The sequence below is a fragment of the Bufo gargarizans genome, chromosome 4 (genome assembly GCF_014858855.1).
Source record: "Bufo gargarizans isolate SCDJY-AF-19 chromosome 4, ASM1485885v1, whole genome shotgun sequence".
Taxonomy (NCBI): Eukaryota; Metazoa; Chordata; class Amphibia; order Anura; family Bufonidae; genus Bufo; species Bufo gargarizans.
This window is the reverse complement of record NC_058083.1, coordinates 355,378-376,461: the sequence shown is the minus strand read 5'-3', so window position 1 is coordinate 376,461 and position 21,084 is coordinate 355,378. Positions and strand designations below refer to the sequence as shown.

General features: G+C 43.0%; 1 protein-coding gene across 1 annotated transcript in view; it reads left to right on the top strand.

Annotated features, from left to right (window-relative positions):
- Positions 1–21,084, top strand: part of LOC122935708 (tyrosine-protein kinase SRK2-like) — a 41,101-nt gene that overhangs the window by 17,424 nt on the left and 2,593 nt on the right. Inside the window, exons 2-8 of the mRNA XM_044291556.1 lie at positions 8,370–8,485; positions 10,134–10,297; positions 10,800–10,965; positions 12,977–13,141; positions 13,795–13,850; positions 13,966–14,119; positions 18,430–18,561. Of these exons, the coding sequence (XP_044147491.1) occupies positions 8,370–8,485; positions 10,134–10,297; positions 10,800–10,965; positions 12,977–13,141; positions 13,795–13,850; positions 13,966–14,119; positions 18,430–18,561 (953 nt within the window). The remainder of the gene's footprint in view (positions 1–8,369; positions 8,486–10,133; positions 10,298–10,799; positions 10,966–12,976; positions 13,142–13,794; positions 13,851–13,965; positions 14,120–18,429; positions 18,562–21,084) is intronic.

Here is a 21,084-nt window from a genome sequence, read left to right as displayed (position 1 = left end):
TGGGTACTTATACATCCAGCACCTTGGTCACATTACAGATCAGGAATTCAGATGTCTGCAGTAGAACAGAAGAGCTGCATGACAGACAGACACAACAGTGAAATGTGTAGTGATTGGTGGAGCCATTTGTGACATCAAGAGATGGAAACTCTTTATATGTACAGTATATTTCCTGTGGGTCTACAAGAGTGGCCGCTCACAGCCTCCTCTGTGCAAGAATCCATATATTTTAGCTAATGTGTCCTTTCACCCATGGTGACTCTTGTCCTGTTCATGAACCATCTGCCTTTTCAAAAAATAACTCAAGGCCCAAACTGAGGCTTCTTCATCTTCATCTTGAACTTGACCTACAAGCTTATGTTCAATCAACATGCATAGCTGGATGACCTGACCATCTACAGTTATGTCTAGACAACCAGGAGCAGGGCAGATGGAAAGTGTGGTCAATGAATGGTCCTCATGGGTCCTTGTTGACGATCCCCCTCTTCCCTAATTCTTCATTCCAAATAAATTTCATCTTTTCATAAAATGTCTGAGATAAAATTGAACATCAGTCTGAAACTGAAGACTGATTTGGCCTGACCCTCAGCAAGAGAGGGCTGAATGCTCCTTGTATTGAGGACTTCAGACCTTTCTCTCTGAATCTTCCATTGTAATGTCCTCAAAAATAATGCCAGACAAAACTCTGCACCTGGAACTTCATTATATCGAGGCTAAGTAATGTGTTCCTTTTGGTTTTATGTCTGTTCTGAAATATAGGTCCCCTAGTTATTTCTATAGTCAATCAAGTTGGAGATTTATCTACAAGTTTCTTCCATGAGTTCTCCCATCCATACCATAGATTCGGGCCACTGAGGCAGCATCAATACTGATTTTAATCGTATGTCATGGATTAATCTTATCATTTATGGTCACTTTTTCCCGTTTTCACACAGAGCTGCAGCTGCAGAGCTGTTCTGCAGTTCACCACTAGCTCATGAGGACCTATAGCTCTGATTATCTTGAGCTTCCTGGTTCACTGATTCACAGAGAAATAAAGACTTAACAACATTGTATATTGCTCAGGGTTTAAAGTGTAAAAATAATAATGAGACTAACAGTGTCAATGTCCCAGAGATTATAAAACAATTCCAGCGCCATATCCCATTGCAATCATTGACAGAGCCGGCAAACCCCTGAGCTTCTCTCGTGCTGCTTCTTGCCTGTTTGTCATCTTACTTCTTCTGGTATAGACGATCCCCAATATTATAGTGGAAACTTCCTTTAAGTGTTTTATGTAAATTTTCAGAGCCAATTCTCCTCTCTGCTGAATGCTTAGTATTGTTCATCCAAAAATATACAGTGAAGCCACCCAGGACTGCATTGAAAAGAGGTCTTCTAGGGGGATGGTCTTCCCAAACATGTCAAGTGTGCATAATATATGGAGGAAAATCTGGTCATTAAGTACTCGTTTATGTATCCAGCGAAACTGTGCATTATATTCAATGGTGGAACCTATTGAACCCAGTGACAGACTGGCTGGATCAGAATAATATCTGAGTCGCTTTTTCAGATGTTTTTTTCTTTTCTTTTTTTCTATTGTCTTCTCCTGTCATGATATTGGTGGGGTAAGAGAGGGAGGGGTGGTCTTAGCGGAGAGATTTGTTGTAGAAATGCGGCAGATTAAGTTTGGGTGGAGGGTTTGTGGGATGGGTTACGATGTGTCTCCTAGGATGGAGGGGGGGGCTGGGACTGTGATTATTCTAATACAATCGGGAAATTGTTGTCAGATTTGATGACAGCTAGAATCCTTACTTGGAATGTTCTGGGTCTGGTGATAAGATTGAAGGGCAGGCAGTCTTTGACTTGGTTCAGAAACATTTACCAGCGATTGTTTGTTTGGTGGAAACTCACTTCACCGAGGAGTCGGCCCCGCGATTCGGTTGGGGATGGTCAGCGCAGACTTAATACTCCACTTTTACTAGTTATTCCAGAGGAGTTATAGTTTTAATTCATAGAGGGATTGATTTTGTCTGCGAAGCATCCTCTATTGATAAGCAGGGGAGATTTGTTTTTTTATATGGAAAGCTTTTTGGGAGATTAATTATTTTGGATTTTATTTATATTCCTCCCCCCCCCCCTTTTCTTCATATGTACTTAATTGTTTATTAACGTTCATGGATCGATGGCCTGAATGCCCCTCGTTAGTAAATGGGTACTTTAATAGTGTTATTAACCCAGAGATGGATAGAATTTCTATGGGGGGAGATATGCATAACCCCGCCCAAGGGTCCCCCTTAGCAAGTTTCTGCCACAAATCGGGTTTTGTGGATATATGGGGATCTTTGGGAAAGGGGAAAAGAGCCTATACTTGTATAAGTAAGTCCGGAAAAATCCATGTCTAGGACAGATTTGGCCTTTATAAATGAAAACTATTTGAAATATATAAAACGGTCTTTATCTGTCGCGGATATAAAGACCAAATGCATTATATAAAAAAAATAACTAATGGATCAAAAGAAATTTTTGATCCATGAGATGGACATAAACATCTGCAAGAGTTCGATCGAAAACTTAATTATTTTGTATCGGACCATGTACCTTTCTCCCTAGAATTAGCTATGAGAGATAACAATCATAGGGAAAGAGCTCCATTTAGATTGAACCCCTATTGGATCTCTATCCTGGATAATCATGATTCGGTGAAACAGGAGATGGTGTGGTTTTGGGATAAAAATTATAACTCTGTGAAAACTCAACTGGTTTGGGATACAATCAAGGCCTTCATGAGGGGAGTATTTTTAGTAACATTTCTAATTTAAGAAGGGGGTATGGTAGGAAATAAAGATTTAAAAGAAGCAGCTTTAGCTGGTATGGATGAATTTTCCAGGAATAAAACAATAGTAAATAGGGAAATTATGCAGAACGCAGGTAAGTCGTACTCTGATTTTCTCTCGGAAATACTGTCACGGAATGTGTACAGGTAACAAGGCAAAACAACATGCATAAATGTCTCGCTGGATCCAAAAGCTAAGGAACGAAAGGGAGACCCCTGTAGAAGACCTGGCACTTTCCCTGGCTGCTCAGCCTATGCATAGATCCGAATGGTGGAGGTATGCATATCCACGAACCTTGACTATAAAGCCCTGAGCACCCTACAATAGTGAGGGGACACGACCACCGGCTCCCTACACCAGACACGGAGGGAGTCAGGGTCACCTGGGATCCAGCAAACAGAAAATAACAGATAACAGTGTAACACTTAACTTTGTGGAGGAGAGGAGAACCAGATGGGCAAGCACACATACTCCAGGAAGAAATATAAGCCGCCCAGAAAAGCATTCTGGGGAAGAATTTAAAGGGAAACAATTAGTCCAACACATAACAGCTGAGAGACGCTAATGAGAGGAGGAGCTGAATACCACAAAACAGAACTCAAGGAGGAGGTTCTGAAAGGCCTCTGTCAGAGCTTCTCAGCTGTCTGGTTGTGACAAATACCCAGCAGAGGCTTTTTTTCGAGGGACAAAAATATTTTTCAGAATCGGGTAGACCAGGAAAAACTTCTGGCGAGGGTGATCTCTAAATAGGAACCAAAAGAAGAGATAGTATTCGCTCACCCGAGGGTATAATTACTGAGGACCAAGACCGCATTAAGGAAAAAAATTTGAAGCATTTTTCGGAGATATATAATTCAGATAAGGTCATTTTAGATGAAGAGATGGATTCATACTTGGATTCTATCTCTCTTTCAGTTCTTACACATATCCAAAGAGAATTCCTCGATGCAGATCTTTGCCTAGAGCAGTTAGAGGCAGCTTTGAAGGCATGTTCTGGAAACTCCTCCCCTGGGTCCGATGGATTCCCGGATGAATTCTATCATAAATATCGGGAGGTGATTTTTCATTGGCTCCTGGAGGTGTTCACCGGATCATTGGAGGAGGGTAGGTTTCCAGAATCAATGACAGAGGCTGTAATATTATTAATATTGAAAAAGGGTAAGGACCCCTTTAGATATGGGGTCATATAGGCCAATCTCTCTATTGAACACAGACATGAAGCTTTTCTCAAGGATTCTGACTACAAGGCTATCTAAGGTTATTTCATCAATTATACATTCTGATCAGAATGGGTTTATTCCCAATAAAGGCACTCATTATAATTTGCATCTGTTGTATGCGAATATACAGTCTTCTGGGGGTGTCTCTTACTCCATCCTGTCTTTAAAAGCCTCTAAGGCGTTTGACAGGTGGAGTGGGAATTCCTCTGGAAAGTTTTAGGGAAAATTGGATTTGGTACTAGATATATAAATATGATTAAGCTCCTTTATAAGTCTCCTACGGCTAGATTGAGTATTAATGGGAGTCTGACAAGGAGTTTTCCCTTGAGTAGAGGTACCCGACAGGGATGTCCACTCTCTTCATTATTATTTAATATTTTTATCGAACCTCTTGCTGCTAGGGTTAGGCAAAACTCTAGGATTGAGGGGTTTGGGATATTAGTAGTAGAGGACCGTATTTCCTTATATGCAGATTATGTACTGTTTTTTATAAACCATACTAATACTGTACTATCAGAACTTATTTGAATGGTTAATTTCTTTGGTGCAGTCTCAGGCCTTGATATTACGGTTTAATCAGTATTTTATTGAAGCATATAAGTAAGTGATATAATAAGCACATCAAAATACCCATACAAGGGAATACATAATGGCCAACACTGGCCTCACAGGTAATTCAAAAGCAGTACAATCCAGAAACATCCAGCTATAACATGGTTGGTAATTGACAAGCCATTAAAAACTACCAGAATTAAGAGTGAGAGATACTAGGGTATACAGTCTCCAATTTCCTTACACTCAAATACAAGGAACAAAAACGAACATGACAAGACTCGACAAACCAAGACATGACACAAACACAAGGAAGGGGAAGAGAGGATAGAAGATGGATTAGCCCCACTGTGAATAACATTTTTAGAAACCACTACTCTGAATGGTACCAGTTGACAACCAGCTAGGAAATGATGTGGAAGCGCGGAATTGGTTCCAAGGATCCCATACCCCCCAGAAGGCCGAAGTCGATTCATTGTCTGAAGCACTCAGCTCCTCCATATGTACTAAGGCATCCAAAGCGTTAGACCAGGTCACTCTCAACAGACTCTCAGTAGACCTCCATTGGCGGGGGATTATCTGTCTCATGGCTAAAATAAAGAGACGCAACGCACCTTTCTTAGTCTGAGAAATCCTCCCTGAGAACATAGACAAGAGAGCTATCGCTGGTGAGGGCACCACAGTAGCTTTGTATAAGTGGTTGTACAAAATGAAAACATCCCGCCACAGGGGGGCCACACCTGGACAATCCCACCAGATATGTGCCATTGTGCCTTTCGCAACAAGACACCTCCAACACACATCAGATACCTGTGGGTAAAACTGGTGTAATCGTACTGGGGTCCTATACCATCTAGTTAAGATTTTATAACTAAGCTCCTGTAAATTACAGAATATAGTTACCTTATGAGTAAAGAGAAGAGATCTAGACCATTGGTCAGTTGAGAAGGTGGATCTCAGTTCCGATTCCCATTCAGACATGAATTTAGGCTTAGCTCCGTGAGTACCCGCGGAGGGGTCCCCTTTCTCCCCAGAGTTCAACATGGCATACAACAGAGATATGGCATGGTCAGGAGCTGAGCTCGCTGTACACATCTTCTCAAATTCAGTCAAGGTGGGGCCTGTCTGCAATCCAGGTATCAGGGAATTAATGAAGCTCCGTAACTGGAAGTAAAGGAACCAACGACCAGGGCAAGCAGGTATGATATGGGAAAGGTCTTCCAGGGGAAGCACTCCAGACTGTTTATAAAAACGTCCATCAGTTTAATTGGATGCCTGCTGTGGCATCCCAGGGCTGAAAGCTGATTCAAACCTACAGGAAGGTCCGAATGGCCCGAGATTACCGTGAGGGACCCAGGGGAGTGTATAAGTTCTAGTTTGACAGCAAATTTGGACCAGATTCTAGCTAAAGTGGGAAGAAGCATTGAGGATTGCGAGTCCGGTAATGCCTTTAAGGAGGTAAGAGAAAGCCAAAAAATACCGGTGGCCAAATGCGGAGCCATTTCGTGCTCGATTTCCACCCAAAGTTTGGTAGAGCGGTTATGACACAGGTCAAGAACACAGTTCATAACAGTTGCTCTAAAATACGAGACGAAATTCGGCAATCCCGTACCTCCTGAGGCCTTGGAACGGGATATCAGCCTGTAGCTAAGTCTAGCTCTGGGCGCCTTCCACACAAAGACCGACACCATTCTCCGGAGCCTGGCAAAATAAGTCAAGGGAATTTTACACGGGATTGCTTGAAACAAATAAAGAAGGCGCTCAGGCCTTGATATTAACTGGTCAAAGACAACTCTTATGCCACTAGATCGAACTGAATATTCCATTGAAGGGCCTTTGAGTATGTTAAAGATCGCATATTCCTTTGAATATTTGGGTATGATGATATTCCCTATTTTTTACAGCTCAATTTGATCCCATTGATTAGTAAATTGAGGTCAAAAGTTACGGTATGGCTTTGACTTCCTTTATCTACAGCCGATAGAATATCCCTAGTGAAAATGGTGATATTACCTCAACTCCTCTACGGCCTTAGGAACTCTCCAATATGGATTGACGATACGTTTTTTAAACTAATTGAAAGAATTACTAATGACTTACTTTGGGGAAGAAAGTGGGTAAGGTTAAAGTTGGAGTACCTTTATAAACCGATAGAACAGGGAGGGCTGAATCTTCCATATTTTAAGGGCTATTTTATAGCTTTTTTTGCCAATGGAAGAAAAGTTCACTCTGTCGGATCTTGGTTAGTAGTTCTTTATATAATAATATGTTCATGCTACTAGAGTCCGGGTGATTATCTAGTACCCAACAGGACTATAAAGAGTTTAGGAATATATTGTTAATTTATCTTGGTTTAGGTATTTTCAATTACGTTCAGCACTTTTTAGTCTACAGGGGAAGCATTGCTTGAGGTAGATACTTCTACACCCTAGAATGATTTGATGGGAAACGTGGGGCAGAAGTTCCCCAATTGTATAAATTGTTACAGGAAGCACTATTTAAGGATTTACGCTCCCCCGGACAAAGGGCTTGGGGAGTGGATTGTTAAATGATTCAAGTAGTTGAGTGGGAAAATATATTATCTAATTTAGGATTAGTGTCTCATAATTTTAATCACGTGGTGGTTCAATTCAATATTTTACATAGAATATATGTTACACCGACGTGGCTTAACAAATGTGGTTTGAGAAACGCTTCTAATTGTCCACGTTGTGATTCATCTGCAGCTGATTATTTCCATATGTTCTGGTCCTGTAGAGAATTAACAGAATATTGGAAGGCAATTAAGAACTGCGTTACCCAAAAATTGAAAGTAACGATTCCGTTTACAGAACAATGCTGGATACTTGGCAATCTTTCCCTGGTTAATTGTCATAAGTATAACAAAGACCTTGTTAATTAAATAAATGTTTTTGGCCAGACTCTTGATTATATACAAGGGTCTGGTTTTCATGAAATATACCTATTGTACCTATACGGTTAAACAAAAATTTCTATATAAGCAAAGAAACATTGAGGAGAAATGGAATAGGATATGGGGGAGTTGGAAGTCCTAACTTTCCCTGTCTTCATCTCATCGGTATCTCGGATAGAGGGGATAGGAGACGCATCGCAATGGGGAGGGAGGGTCGGGATAAGGGGAGGTAAGGTTTAATTGGGGGGAAAAGAAGAAAAGCAATAATGTTGATGATTAATTATTGTATGGTAATAACTGTTTTTTGTTTTTATCTTTTCTTCCAATAAAAAAATGTAAGAAATATAGACTTAACAACATTGTATATTGCTCAGGGTTTAAAGTGTCAAAATAATAATGAGACTAACAGTGTCAATGTCCCAGAGATTATAAAACAATTCCAGCGCCATATCCCATTGCAATCATTAACAGACCAGGCAAAACCCTGAGCTTCTCTCGTGCTGCTTCTTGCCTGTTTATCATCTTACTTCTTCTGGTATAGACGATCCCCAATATTATGGTAGAAATTCCTTTAAGTGTTTCATGTAAATGATCAGAGCCGGTTCTCCTCTCTGCTGAATGCTTAGGATTGTCCATCCAAAAACATACAGTGAAGCCACCCAGGACTGCATTGAAAAGAGGTCTTCTAGGGGGATGGTCTTCCCAAACATGTCATGTGTGCATAATATATGGAGGAAAATCTGGTCTAGATAAGGGGTTAGTACTAGAGGGCTTCTTGATGACACCACCCTATCGATACATGTGTGTGTCTTACTGTGCAGCATGAACTCTACAAGGGTCAGTAAGTCTTTCTCTTCTAATTTACAGCTGGTATTTTGGATCCTTGACAAAGCTAGATGCCAAGCGTTACCTCATGCAAGAAGAGAACCGCACCGGCTCATTCCTCGTGTGGCAGAAGGTGGGAGACTGCTATTACATTTCAGGTAAGTACTCATCCATCTGTCCAATAATTTCTCTCCCAAGAAGACGCTGTCACCCCCAGCATCTCCTTCACTCCATAATGCAGGCAACTGCTGTGGCATCTATCGGGTGAAGACGATGTATTACAGTAAAGTGACCATTTTTGGGTTAAGATGCTTTGTGACTGAGGAGATCAGCAGAAATCAGTCAGAGACGATTCAAAAACACCAGACCACATAGAGTACATCCTCTACATAGCACAGGAAAATGATGGTGAGCTGCAGAGATCGTCTGAACAATGCCAGGAACTTGTACAATATGGATAAAGCAGAACAGACAGCATTGGGTCATAGCCAATTCTTGTAGGGTAGAATATCTCCATGCTGGCAGCACTCAACAGAGCCGGCATGGCAAGGACTGCATTGCTATCACGGTAGGTGAGGGAAGGGAAGCAAACCAAATACAACAAAAGCAACAAAACACCAGGCTAGGCCCCAAAGCTAGGGAACAGGGAAAGGTCACCACCTGACAATCCCTGAGCCTTTCCCTGACTGCTGACAACATGAGCAAATCCTTAAGGTGGAAGTGCTCATGCGCTGGAACCTAAGTCTAGCTGAAACTGAAACAAACCTTCAGCTAGGGAGCTGGAGATAAGACGACCGGTTCCTAGCGCAAGGTGCAGGAACCAGCGTCTTCCTGAGGCCTAGCCAGAACACACAACAAAAGGAAGGAGTAGGACTTAGCTTAAGACGGACGGGGAGCAGGAGATCCACCAAACACCAGCTTAGAACTCCAGAAACAAATGTAAACCGCAAGGACCATAGAGAGAGGCGGGTATAAATAGCACCACTAAATAGCTAATGAGCAAAACCTGTGGGGAGGTGGGATGCTGCCCAAAACCACAACAAAGAGAAACAGAACAATCTGTCAGATAGACTCACGTTCAGCAAGTCCGTCAGATCTTCTCAGGCCTCTAACAGGGCAGGGCGTGACAACTGCTGTACAGACTTCATACAAAGGACTCTGCCATGTGCACAAGCCCAACAAAGATGATTCCCATAGGTAACCTTGGTTTTCTCCATAGCCCCCTTTCACTGAACATGATACAACCACTCTTCTCTGAGTGATATGATCTTGGGGATATCTGCTGAACAAAACCCTCTATTGAACAGTCCATGACCAGCTCTAGCTGACGTTTACATGACCAGGCCATGTTCATCTAGTAAGAGCGTAGAACCAGTATTTCCACTTGATCTCTAAAATTCCACTGTCTGTGACAGATTCTTCGAGACCCGTCCTCGAGACATAACAGTGGAATAACAAAAAAGAGCATAACACAGTCCTGGAGCATGATGTAGACTAACCACTATTTTTCACTACCCCTATCCTCCTGAACCCTCAACACCACATCAGCATCCACTGACATTTTGGAGGAGGGTGATTTTCCAGCAGGCCTCCATATTAGTGGCAGGAGCCTATAACTGGTGTAGCACCGCATAACAGAAGGAAGGTGTGTTGAATTTGGTTTGCTTCTATCCTAAGCAGGAAACCTTCTCACTCCTGATGCAGAAGTTGCTCCTTGGTTATAATAAGATTATTACAGTCATGATTATGATATGACCCGGCCTGAACTTCAGTCAACCGACATGATATTGCCATGTTTCCTTGTAGTGCGCCTGGATCAGTTGGTGAGACATTACAGAGTCTATCAGTCTATCGACAGCCTTTTTTATCTAGTTGAAAGAGCTTCATTTCCCAGTCTTAAGGATCTAATCCAATATTATCTTGAACAATATGACGGACTGTGCACCAAACTGGAGATACCGTGTGTCAAGGTAAGATATCCCAAAATTAGTAGAGATTATTTACCTGCCCACTACTACCACACACTCTGCAAATCATCACCTTCGATCATAAAGTACAGATAACTGATAAACATGTAATTATACATCTACAGCTGGTTTAGTATTCTGCGACCATTTATAGTTAAAACTTTGGTAGAAAACCTCATGGACAATGAAGGAACTTTAGAATGTTCCAATAAAATCTGAAAGATTTTGAAGGATGTTAGGCTGCCCATACTCATTCAATACCTGTCAGACAAACAATAGTTTAGGGTAAGAAAAAAGCAGGGCCCGATGGTGGTGGACATATTATAAGATTGCCATCGTAAGGTCCACTAAGGAGAATTGGACTAAGGAGAATAAGTCCTTGGTTGGAAACTAGATGAGGTCTAAATCTACATCAAAGACATTTCTTTATTAGAATTATCCTGATACCATCCAAAATGGATGCTTCTAATATGTACTAAAGTTTTTCTTAATTTTCTCTCTAAAGTTGGATCTTCCTTCAGTGGACAGCATTTCCCACACTACTGTAGACCAACTGGAAATTGATCCCAGCTCCATACAAAAGGTCAGGAGGCTGGGCAGTGGCAAGTTTGGCACAGTGTGGCTGGGATTGTGGAACAAAACCACAGAAGTAGCGGTCAAGGAACTACAAGGTGAGACTCGAGGTCCATCCTTCTTCTTAGACACAAGAACCAGACTTCTACAGCCCAAGAATATGCCCTTGACTAAGGGTAACCATACTAGCTAGAATGCATGATTTCTGTGTAGGGAGAAGAGGGAAAGTTCCTTCCAAAAACCTCTGTCCCCGCCTCCAGACCTCTCAGGTGGCAGCAGCTAATCTTCCCTGAGAAAAAAAGGATTGGGAATGTTAAAAAAGTTGAGACAGTCCCATGTTAAGTAAATTCAGAAATCCAGCCGTCAGCTTCTTGACCTCTGACTATGGTATTCATGATTTATATCTCTGTTCTGGTATCCTTGTGATTTCTGTGGTTGTCTCCATCCATCTTGTTACAGTTCTCTTCCTCTTAGTCACATTTGTCTTCTTGAGTTCTTCTCATAACAACTCTATCTAGTAACATCAAAAAACTATGGTTCTCACCCAACATGCCTGATACTTATGTCCCCCGATATAAGCATCAGCAGGCCACCATACACATTAGATGCTTGTTCATTTACAGCTCATGCGTACGGCCATCTTAAGATAGAAGTATATCTTGTGACACAAGCCCAGGAGAAGTGGAGCAGAGAATGGAAGTCGTAGTTGCTCTGGCTGCAACAGCTATTTGCATGAATCCCAGTGGCGGTCCTCACACTGATGCTCCCTAAGGCAGTGACAGGAGGGCACACCCTTGCTTCCCTCGGGGCACACCATGATGTTGATGCAGGTGCTGTGGGCAGCGAATAGTGCTGGAATCCATGATCAGGCCAGTTGTAAAAAATAAACAAGTGTCTGTTTACTAAAGTGTACAATGGGAGTTGTAGTACATCCAACGGTATCACAGAAATCTCCATTAGCAATATGGATATGAGGAATGATGGGGTTGTAGTTCTCCTATCTTTCCAAAGTCTCTCTCTGTAGAATCTATGGGCTGGCAATATTATTCTTGCTCTAGTGGCTGTATTTCCCTGAGCTGAGGGATACAGGATTAAGAGATGGTTGGTCAGGACCGTGCCCAAGTGTTAAGGGAGATTCTCCTCACAGCAGTAAAGTCTATCAGCTTCAAACAGCATTAAGATATGGTTGGCCAGGACCGTGCCCAAGTGTGAAGGGAGATTCTCCTCACAGCAGTAAAGTCTATCAGCTTCAAACAGCAATTAAGATATGGTTGGCCAGGACCGTGCCCAAGTGTGAAGGGAGATTCTCCTCACAGCGGTAAAGTCTATCAGCTTCAAACAGCATTAAGATATGGTTGGCCAGGACCTTGCCCAAGTGTGAAGGGAGATTCTCCTCACAGCAGTAAAGTCTATCAGCTTCAAACAGCATTAAGATATGGTTGGCCAGGACCGTGCCCAAGTGTGAAGGGATATTCTCCTCACAGCAGTAAAGTCTATCAGCTTCAAACAGCATTAAGATATGGTTGGCCAGGACCGTGCCCAAATGTGAAGGGATATTCTCCTCACAGCAGTAAAGTCTATCAGCTTCAAACAGCATTAAGATATGGTTGGCCAGGACCGTGCCCAAGTGTGAAGGAAGATTCTCCTCACAGCAGTAAAGTCTATCAGCTTCAGACAGCAAATACCTAACTGACTGACTCCAATGCTCGGCCATGCAGATTCTGGGCTTTCTAGTTCTTTCTTTTCTCTCCGGAGTACTGTGAAGTAGAGATGGATGCAAATATCTCAGAGACAGTGTTTCTCTGGGATTCAGGCCTAGTTTCTCCAAGAGGTGAGCACATGTAGCTTCTCTCTCTTCCTCAGCTAACACTAGCCACCACACTATATTTAGGGGTGGACCTAGATGTAACTCCTAGCCTCCTACAGGGTAAAGTCAGGATGTTAACCCTGACCTATCCATACAAGACTATACAGGTACAATACAATACATGAAAATGTTACATGGAACCAAAAAAATCGAATTAAACATCAATAAACAATTTTGCTATTGCACTATTCTGGAGTACTGCACATGTTATTACGCTCCATGTCCTCTTATTATAATCACAGTCACAGCTGAGTCCCTTCAGAAAACACTGTATGGCGAAGCAGAGACAATGTGGAAACTGAGCCATGACAAGCTGCTGAAGTTATATGCGGTGTGTCTGCAGACCAAGCCTGTCTTCATAGTCACCGAGTACATGCCACAAGGAAGCCTCAAAAAATATCTGCAAGGTGAGTCATGTAAGACACGCGCACCAGATCATGAGAACCATGGCTAAACATCCAACCATGTAGATCAACTGCAAGCCGAGGAATCAGTGCCGCCATATACAATACTACCACTACCGCCATACACAGTCCTGCATGTATCATACTATCAATATTGCCATATACCATACTATCGCTATACAGAGTCCTCCACGTATCATATTATCACTACCATCATACAGAATCCTGCACATATCATACTACCAATACCACCATAAAGAGTCCTGCAAGCATCATACTATTAATATTGCCATATGCCATACTATCGCTATATAGAATCCTGCATGTATCATACCATCACTACCACCATACGGAATCCTGCACCTATCATACTACCAATACCGCCATAAAGATGCAAGTATTATACTATTATTACCACCATACAGAGAGTCCTGCACATATCATATCATGTTGGTCTCTGGGTCTTGTTGTACGTGTCATGTTGGTCTCTGGGTCACATTGCATGTTCCATGTTGGTCTAGTTTTTCGTGTCATGTTGATCTGTGGGTCGTATTGCATGTGTCATGTTTGTCCCTGGGTCTTGTTGTATGTGTTATGTTGGTCTTGTTATTTGCCATGTTCTTCCCTTTTCCAATATTTTGTGTCTTCCCTCTCAGCTCACCAGAAGGAGAAGGACTTGCCCTTTCCCCAGCTGGTGGACTTTGCTGTCCAGGTTAGTACATTTCACTACTCCTCTCCTGTAAGTTACACATGTCTTACACGTGTGAAATAAGGATGTCTGTGTAAACCCAAGAATGACTTATGATGAAAGGTTCTCATTTCCTCAGATTTGTCAAGGAATGGACTACATGGAGCAAAAGGGCTGTGTCCACCGAGACCTACGTGGTGAGAACATCCTCTTGTCAGCCATGATGTCCTGCAAGATCGGAGACTTTGGCCTGGCACGTTTTCTTAACAACTCCTCCATCGCTGTCTCTGCAGGTGAATGAGCTATGTCCTTAAAGGGGTCCACAGGATGGAGGATCTGATTTGTGGGGATCCAATGCTGGGATCCCAATGATCTTGAAAATGAAGGTCCCGTGGGCCCATATTAATGGAGTGGCAAGTCAAGCGTGCACATTGGGATTACCAGAGATAGATGAGAACAGCACTCACCTTTCTTTAAAGTCCCTAGAAAATGAATTAAGAGGCAGCGTTCATGCTCGGCAGGCTACTTCATTTGGGGAGACAGTGCAGGGGCAACACGTGAGGTGCACGGTGGACCGATGAGGGGCCAAATGATATAACACACAGTTCATCAGTTTACTCGCGGTTAGCAGATAGCCTCCGTGGGCTGGCAGCACAGTGTTGAGGTGGACAGCACGAAATCCCCAGGGGCACGCTCTGTGTAGGGAAGCATCAGCCAAGATGGTGGTTGAGGTGCCCTTGATGTTAGGGGTGCTTAGGGTGCTTGTTGCGGCTGAGTCCTTTGATGGTTTTTGTCGTACCGTTAATGGTGGTACAACCATAGGTAGTAATAATGAGGTAGACAGTGGAAGGATGCAACTCACAACTTTTACTTTGGATGTCTTTCAGTTGCAGTAGTACAATAATGCAGTCTTTAGATGATACAGAGGTAATTCTGCAAATCCACTGTTTGTAGGCTTGTCAGGTTTTTGGTGGGTTTTGGAGCAGTGGGTTAGGTGTACCTGGTTCCTTTAGATGCTTTGGATCCTATTCCTTGTCTTTCCCTACAAGCTAAATATTTTGAGACAGGAAAACTCAACTGTCCCTTAGAAGGTTGGTGTGGCTGCCTGAAGCTAACAAACCTCCACCATGCAAAGGTGTCTGTGGCCCTCAATAATGGCTCTTACCACCGATGATTCCTTAGGAAAGCTTGTTTCTTTTCCAGGGAGGCAAACTCTTCTCCTACTGGTCAGGGATGCAAGTCTATAGTCCGGCTACAGAAGGAAAACGCTCTTCTGCGCCTCACATCTTGGTACTACCTCATAGCGAAGTTGGCTCCACTTACTAATCTGTGTTGCGAAGTCTTCACTCTATCTTTCCTCCCACTAACTTGATCTGACTACCTCAGATCTGCTCACTTCTGAACTACATCCTGGTTTCAACTCCTCTCATCTTCCTCCTGGTCTCAACTGACTAACTAGGCCTGACCTGAATATATATAAGACCTAAACTCTATCCCCATCTAGTGGTGGGATGTATAAATTACACCTCATAGGCCTGTTAACAGGGATTTTGCAGTTACACAAATGCAAAATTATACATGACAACCTAGTGCTTATAATAAAGTAAAAAGTGCTTTTAAGCAGTGCCCACACACACGTAGTGGGACGCTGCATACCCCCATGGTAAAATGTAAGTCGCCCTCGACGTTGGTATTGTCTGAAGCTGTGGATCTCTGTCCTGAAATACACCAAATATGCACATGTGAATATAGACATTGCAATGCATTATCATGACTCTTCAATAACCTCCTGTGAATAAAGGGTTATGCACAAAAATACATTCTAGGCAAATGTATAAAATATATCACATACATTTTTTCCTTTATGGTGGATGTGTTACGGCCAAAATGGTTATTAGAGAATGATCTCACATAAGGGCAGTAAAGTCCATTCCCAAAATGGGGTATAAAACATTTTTAAAGTGCAAAGATTTTGTGGTAAAACAATTAAGCACAGAAAAGTCCTTCTGGGTATTTCACTTTAAACGTTGCATTAATAAAATCCCTTGATAACCTGAAAATGGGGTAAAAAGGGGTTAAACATGGTAAAACACACAATTATAGTGCAACATTCTTGAGGTAGGTGGAGTCCTGGATGGAGTCCTTGCAAAAAGAACTTAGAGAGGGGCTCAAAAATAAAAACAAGAAGAGAAGTCCTCTCTAACAATGGCAGCTCCTGCTCCATATTATGGTTGTTAAACGGCCTACTTAGTTGTAGGGATCCAAACAGGAAGACACGTCTGTCGGGGTAAGGCTCCCAGAATCCCAGGAATCAGGGGATGATCCTTCTGGACGTCCCTCCATCACTCTCTGCTTAGGGGTAGATGGCAGACCAAGTTCCTGCTTCACCTTTTTGAAGATAGGGGGCCGTTCTCTTCTCTCTTTATAAGCCAGCCCAACAGTAGGGTCACTCCTGGTCACAGGACTTGATTTCTGGGCTGAAGAACCAGCAGGTTCCTCTCCATAGTGGGGGTTCCTCTCCATAGTGGAGATAGCAAACCCCTGACATTGCTGTACAGCCAGCTGTTGTCATAGCACAGCACAGTCCTCTGTAGCAGCAGTGAGGCTTTGAGGCTCGGGCCTCCTTCTTCTAACCCTTTCCCTTTGGGGTTTAGGTTTGATGTCAGGATCTCTGGTGACAATGGCAATGACCACAAGGCAGTCCTTCTCTGATCCCATTGCTGTAATAGTTAAAGGCATTAAGCGTGGTGCAGCAGTGGGTATTGTGCTAGGACCTGCCGCAGGGGGTCCGCGGAGGTCAGCCTGCACGTTATCCTCCTGCACAGACATGCTGATATTAGGTAGATTACAGTCAGATAGGTTAATTGTGGCTTGCAATACTTTTGATTTAACGTTGCTATGGACGACCGCTATTTTTCGGTGTATGGCCCTTTAAATGTTCAATGTCGGCTAAGTACAATACTCAGGCAGCGCTTGTTTGGATTCCTAACGGCGCTCCTGGCTAGCGATGCTTCACTCTGAAGTGCCGAGAGTAACTTACAGTCTGCGGTAGTTACTTGGGGGCAGACAGGCAATGCGATGCGATCCGGCAGCCTGCCGGTGTAAATCTCGCGATACCTTTGGGGATGCACGCACGTCGCACCGTCCTCCCGTGCGCGGCGTCTCCCTTTGATGTGACCACAAGCAGAGGAGGCGGCGCTGCGCTCGCATCCAGGGCCCGCCTCTCAGAACCCACACAGTACAGGTAGGAGGGGCTTGAACCGGACAACTTGCTGAGCCCGTTCCATAAGTGGGTGGAACCGGATGTGTCACAAGTTGACATCTTCCTGGAGTGGATCAGAGACAACTTCAATCCGAGCCATTAAGGAGAACAAAGTGAGCCCCCCCCCCCCCCTTCCTTCCTTCCGTCCCCTAATGGTCTTCCTCCCTTGCATGATGCGGTCGCGGGGTGCAGAGAAGTTGTCATGGCAGATGGGGAGCTGGTGAACATAAGATGATGGTAAACTCATGCTGCAATATTCAGGTGATCTGTTAGGAGTGATCACAGGTGCAAGTCCCCAAGGGAACATAAAAAATAATAACCTGCGGCCCTCCAGCTGTTGCAAAACTACAACTCCCAACAAACCCTAATAGCTGAAGGCTGTCAAGGCATGATGGAAGTTGTAGTTGAGAAACAGCTTGAGAGCTGCCAGTTGACATCCCTGACTTAAAAAACCTGTTCGCATTTATCACATACAAAAACTATACAAAATCCACAAATGTTAAAGATATCAGACTAACACCTTATTCATCCAGCACAGTAAACACACCCATTCCCCCCTCCCCAAAAAAGGCATAAAATTTTTATTTTTTTTAAATGTACCCCAACACAATACCAACAAGAACTACAGCTCACCCAGCAAAAACACAGCTCCATCAAAAAATAAAAGTTATGGGTGCCAGAATGTGGCAACACAAAGAAAACAATTTTTATGCTGTAAAAGAGATTGCGTTTTTTGAAAGTAGTAATACAACAAAGTCTATACAAATTCAGGATCGCTTTAATACTACTGACCCGCAGAATACAACTGATCAGAAGGGTCACGTCCTTTTTACTGCACAGGGACTGCCATAAAAACCCAAAGACAAAAGGTATAATTACATTTTTTACTATTCCTCCCCAAAAATATTTTTTGTAAACTTTGGTGCAATTAGAAAAGGAAAATCGACACACAAAAACAAAGCACCCATACAGCAGTGTCGATGGTAAAATAAAATAAAAGTTACAGTCTTGGAAGATGGGGAGAAAAAAACTAAGACATTTGTTTACAAAATTGGCTTGGTCCAGCAAGACTTAGGGGTAATAGAGCACAAGTAGGAGTTGGTGGTCCATAGTGTCAGACCCCGAAGGGATCCAGAAGAACCAGTGGAAAGTAGCAGAGGTTAGAGATGAAGAGGAGATTAGAGTTGGGTCGGTAGTTAGTAGCGAAGGACGAGTGTGGAGATGGTTTTCAGTAATCTGGTTATGACATGTTTAATAGAGAAGGGAAAGATGAGACATATTGTAGTTTACTTACCATAAGTCCATGATCTGATTAACACTTATGACCTCGGTTTTCTCCAGATGCACAGATTCCGATTAGGTGGACAGCTCCAGAGGTTTTCCAGATGCAGAAATACACCACCAAGTCTGACATATGGTCCTATGGGGTTTTGCTGGTGGAGATCATCACCTATGGAAAAATACCCTTCCCAAGTGAGTAACTCATGAGAACAGTCTGATGAATTCAAGAAGTGGACAGGAATTCAGTCATGAAAAAAGTGGAACGAGAAAGACACTCATCAGTGTTGCCTCTCCAGTCATCCATCACTTCATCCACCAGTCTGAACCGCTGACAGTTAACCTCCTCGCATATAATATCTGTCCCCCTCCAGACTTCTCTTTCACCTCCAGATAAGTCTGTCCTATCCAGACTCCTCTGGCACCTCCATTCCCTCGAGACCCCTTTATCCCCTCCGGACTCCTCTTGCATCTCCAGACTCCTCTGTTTCCTGCAGACTCGCTCCATTTCCTCTAGACCCCTCTGTCCCCTCCAGACTCCTCTCCTTCTTCTTTCAAATCCCTCTATCCTTTTACAGGCCCCACTATCCTCTCTATACCATTGAGACTCATTATGCCTCTGCCATCCTTCAGATATCCCTTTCAAACCCTTCTGTCTCCTCCAGACACGTCTGGCAGAGGCTTATGTCCCTTTGCAACAGTGCATCAGACAAGGTGAAATCCAACATGGCTGATCCTTCTTTTCCCTGATATCTGCATATGGTTACATTCTGGTAGTCGTTGTGGGACAGCCAACATATTTAGTTGATGTTGCTGAAATTTGGGGGTTTGGCCGAATTTTATTTAATGTACATGGCCAATCTTTGACCATAGTCTAGGATCTCAGAGATTAGGAGAAGGTGAAGAGCAAGAGATGGGTAAGGAAAATGGAGACTGAAGAGGAGGGTAAAAAAAGATGAGAAAGAAGGTGAGGAAGATAAATAGGGTGATGAGGAGGAAGATGAATGAAGGTGAAGGCAAGTAATGGAGTCAGGGAGATGACCAAGGTATAAACTAGAAGGAGGGTGAGGAAGATCAGGAGCCTGTAGAAGAGGATGTGAAGAAAATGAAGAACATGAGGACAGTGAAGAGAATGGGGAAGGTGAAAATGATGAGGAGAAGTATGAAGATAAAAAGGAGGAAGAGGATAAAGAGAGTGAAGAAGACTAAGAGGAAGAAAAGGATGAGAGGGGAGAGGAGGAGAATGAGAATGGTGAAATGAAGAGGACAGACAATAAGATAAGGGTAAAGAAGATGAGGATAGTGAGGAAGATAAGAAGAGTAAGGAAGATGAGGAGTCAAAGAGGAGAATGAATAAGGTAAAGAAGATGAAAAGGGTAAAAAAGAAGAGACAGATTGGGATAATGAGGAGGTAGAAGACCAGGAGGAAAGTGAAGACAATGAGCATGAAGAGGGTAAGGAGCATGAGAAGGGTGGAGTATGAGAACAGTAAAGGTGGCCATACAGATTAGTCTACAGTTGATCAAAGTGGACAATTTCAACCAAAACAAACATTTGTAGGAAGAAATTTAATAACGAATGATGATTTTAGCAGACAGATGATAGACGAATACCGTTTGAAAAGAAGTCAGCCATGTTTAATATTTACATCTGATAGTCAGAAGAAAGAAGTTCCCAGAAAGCTCTTTCAATCATTGCCCGATTTCATTGAACGTGTATGTGCAGTTTGAGCTGTAATGGCCAAGATGGACTAATGTGTATATGGTTGTGTCGGTGAAACGAACAGTCACCAGATGATTGTTCATTCAACTGGTGTTCAGCCATCAACCAACTTCTCTTTAATGTGTATGACCGGGTGAGAAACATGAAGAGGGTGATGAGGATGGTGAGGAGAATGAGGAGGGGGAAAAACATGAAGAGGGTGAAAAAGTTAGGAAGGTAAAGAAGATGAGAAGCATAAGGAGGGTGAGTGACATAAGGGAGCTAAAAATATCGGGAGGTTGAGGGACATAAGGAGGCTAAAGAACATAAGAAGGGTGAGGAACAAGAAGATAGTAAAGGACATGAGAAGCATGAAGAGGGTGAAGAATATGAGAAGTATGAAGAAAATGAGGAACATGAGAAAGGTGAAGAGGATTAGGAGAGTAAGGAAGATGAGTAGGGTGAAGAAAGAGGTTGAGTAGTGTGAATAGCATGAGGAGGATCAAGAGGATGAATAAAGGGGACTTTAATGCACAATTTCACATTCTTCACCAAAGGCTAAGAATGGTCTGGGCTTCTGGGGATTCCTTCAGAGGTTCTTTGACTATTATATGAGGAGACACCTGACTTCTTTCCATTTCTTGGAGGTGTAATATACTGTAAGTGATGGGCTGGTTTGAAGCTACTTTCACACATCTCACAGGTTCATTCTCCATATGAGGCCTTGTGTGCTCTTATGTACAGTGACTCCATACAACTCGGAGGTCGTACACGTCTATGGGACTGTACTGTACCACCATATGGTATTCTTCCCTAGAAACAGTGACCTTCCACATACCTCTGGGCAGGCTCCGCACACTGCCCTGAGCATGATGCTGAATGCCGAGGAGCTTCATAAAGACTTTGTCCATCTCCTTCTGAGTTAAACTCCATTCGCACATGAAGATGTCGTCTACCAGTTGAGCTGTGAGTGTGTCATGCAGTCATGTGAGCTTCCACAGGGTTTACACCCACAGC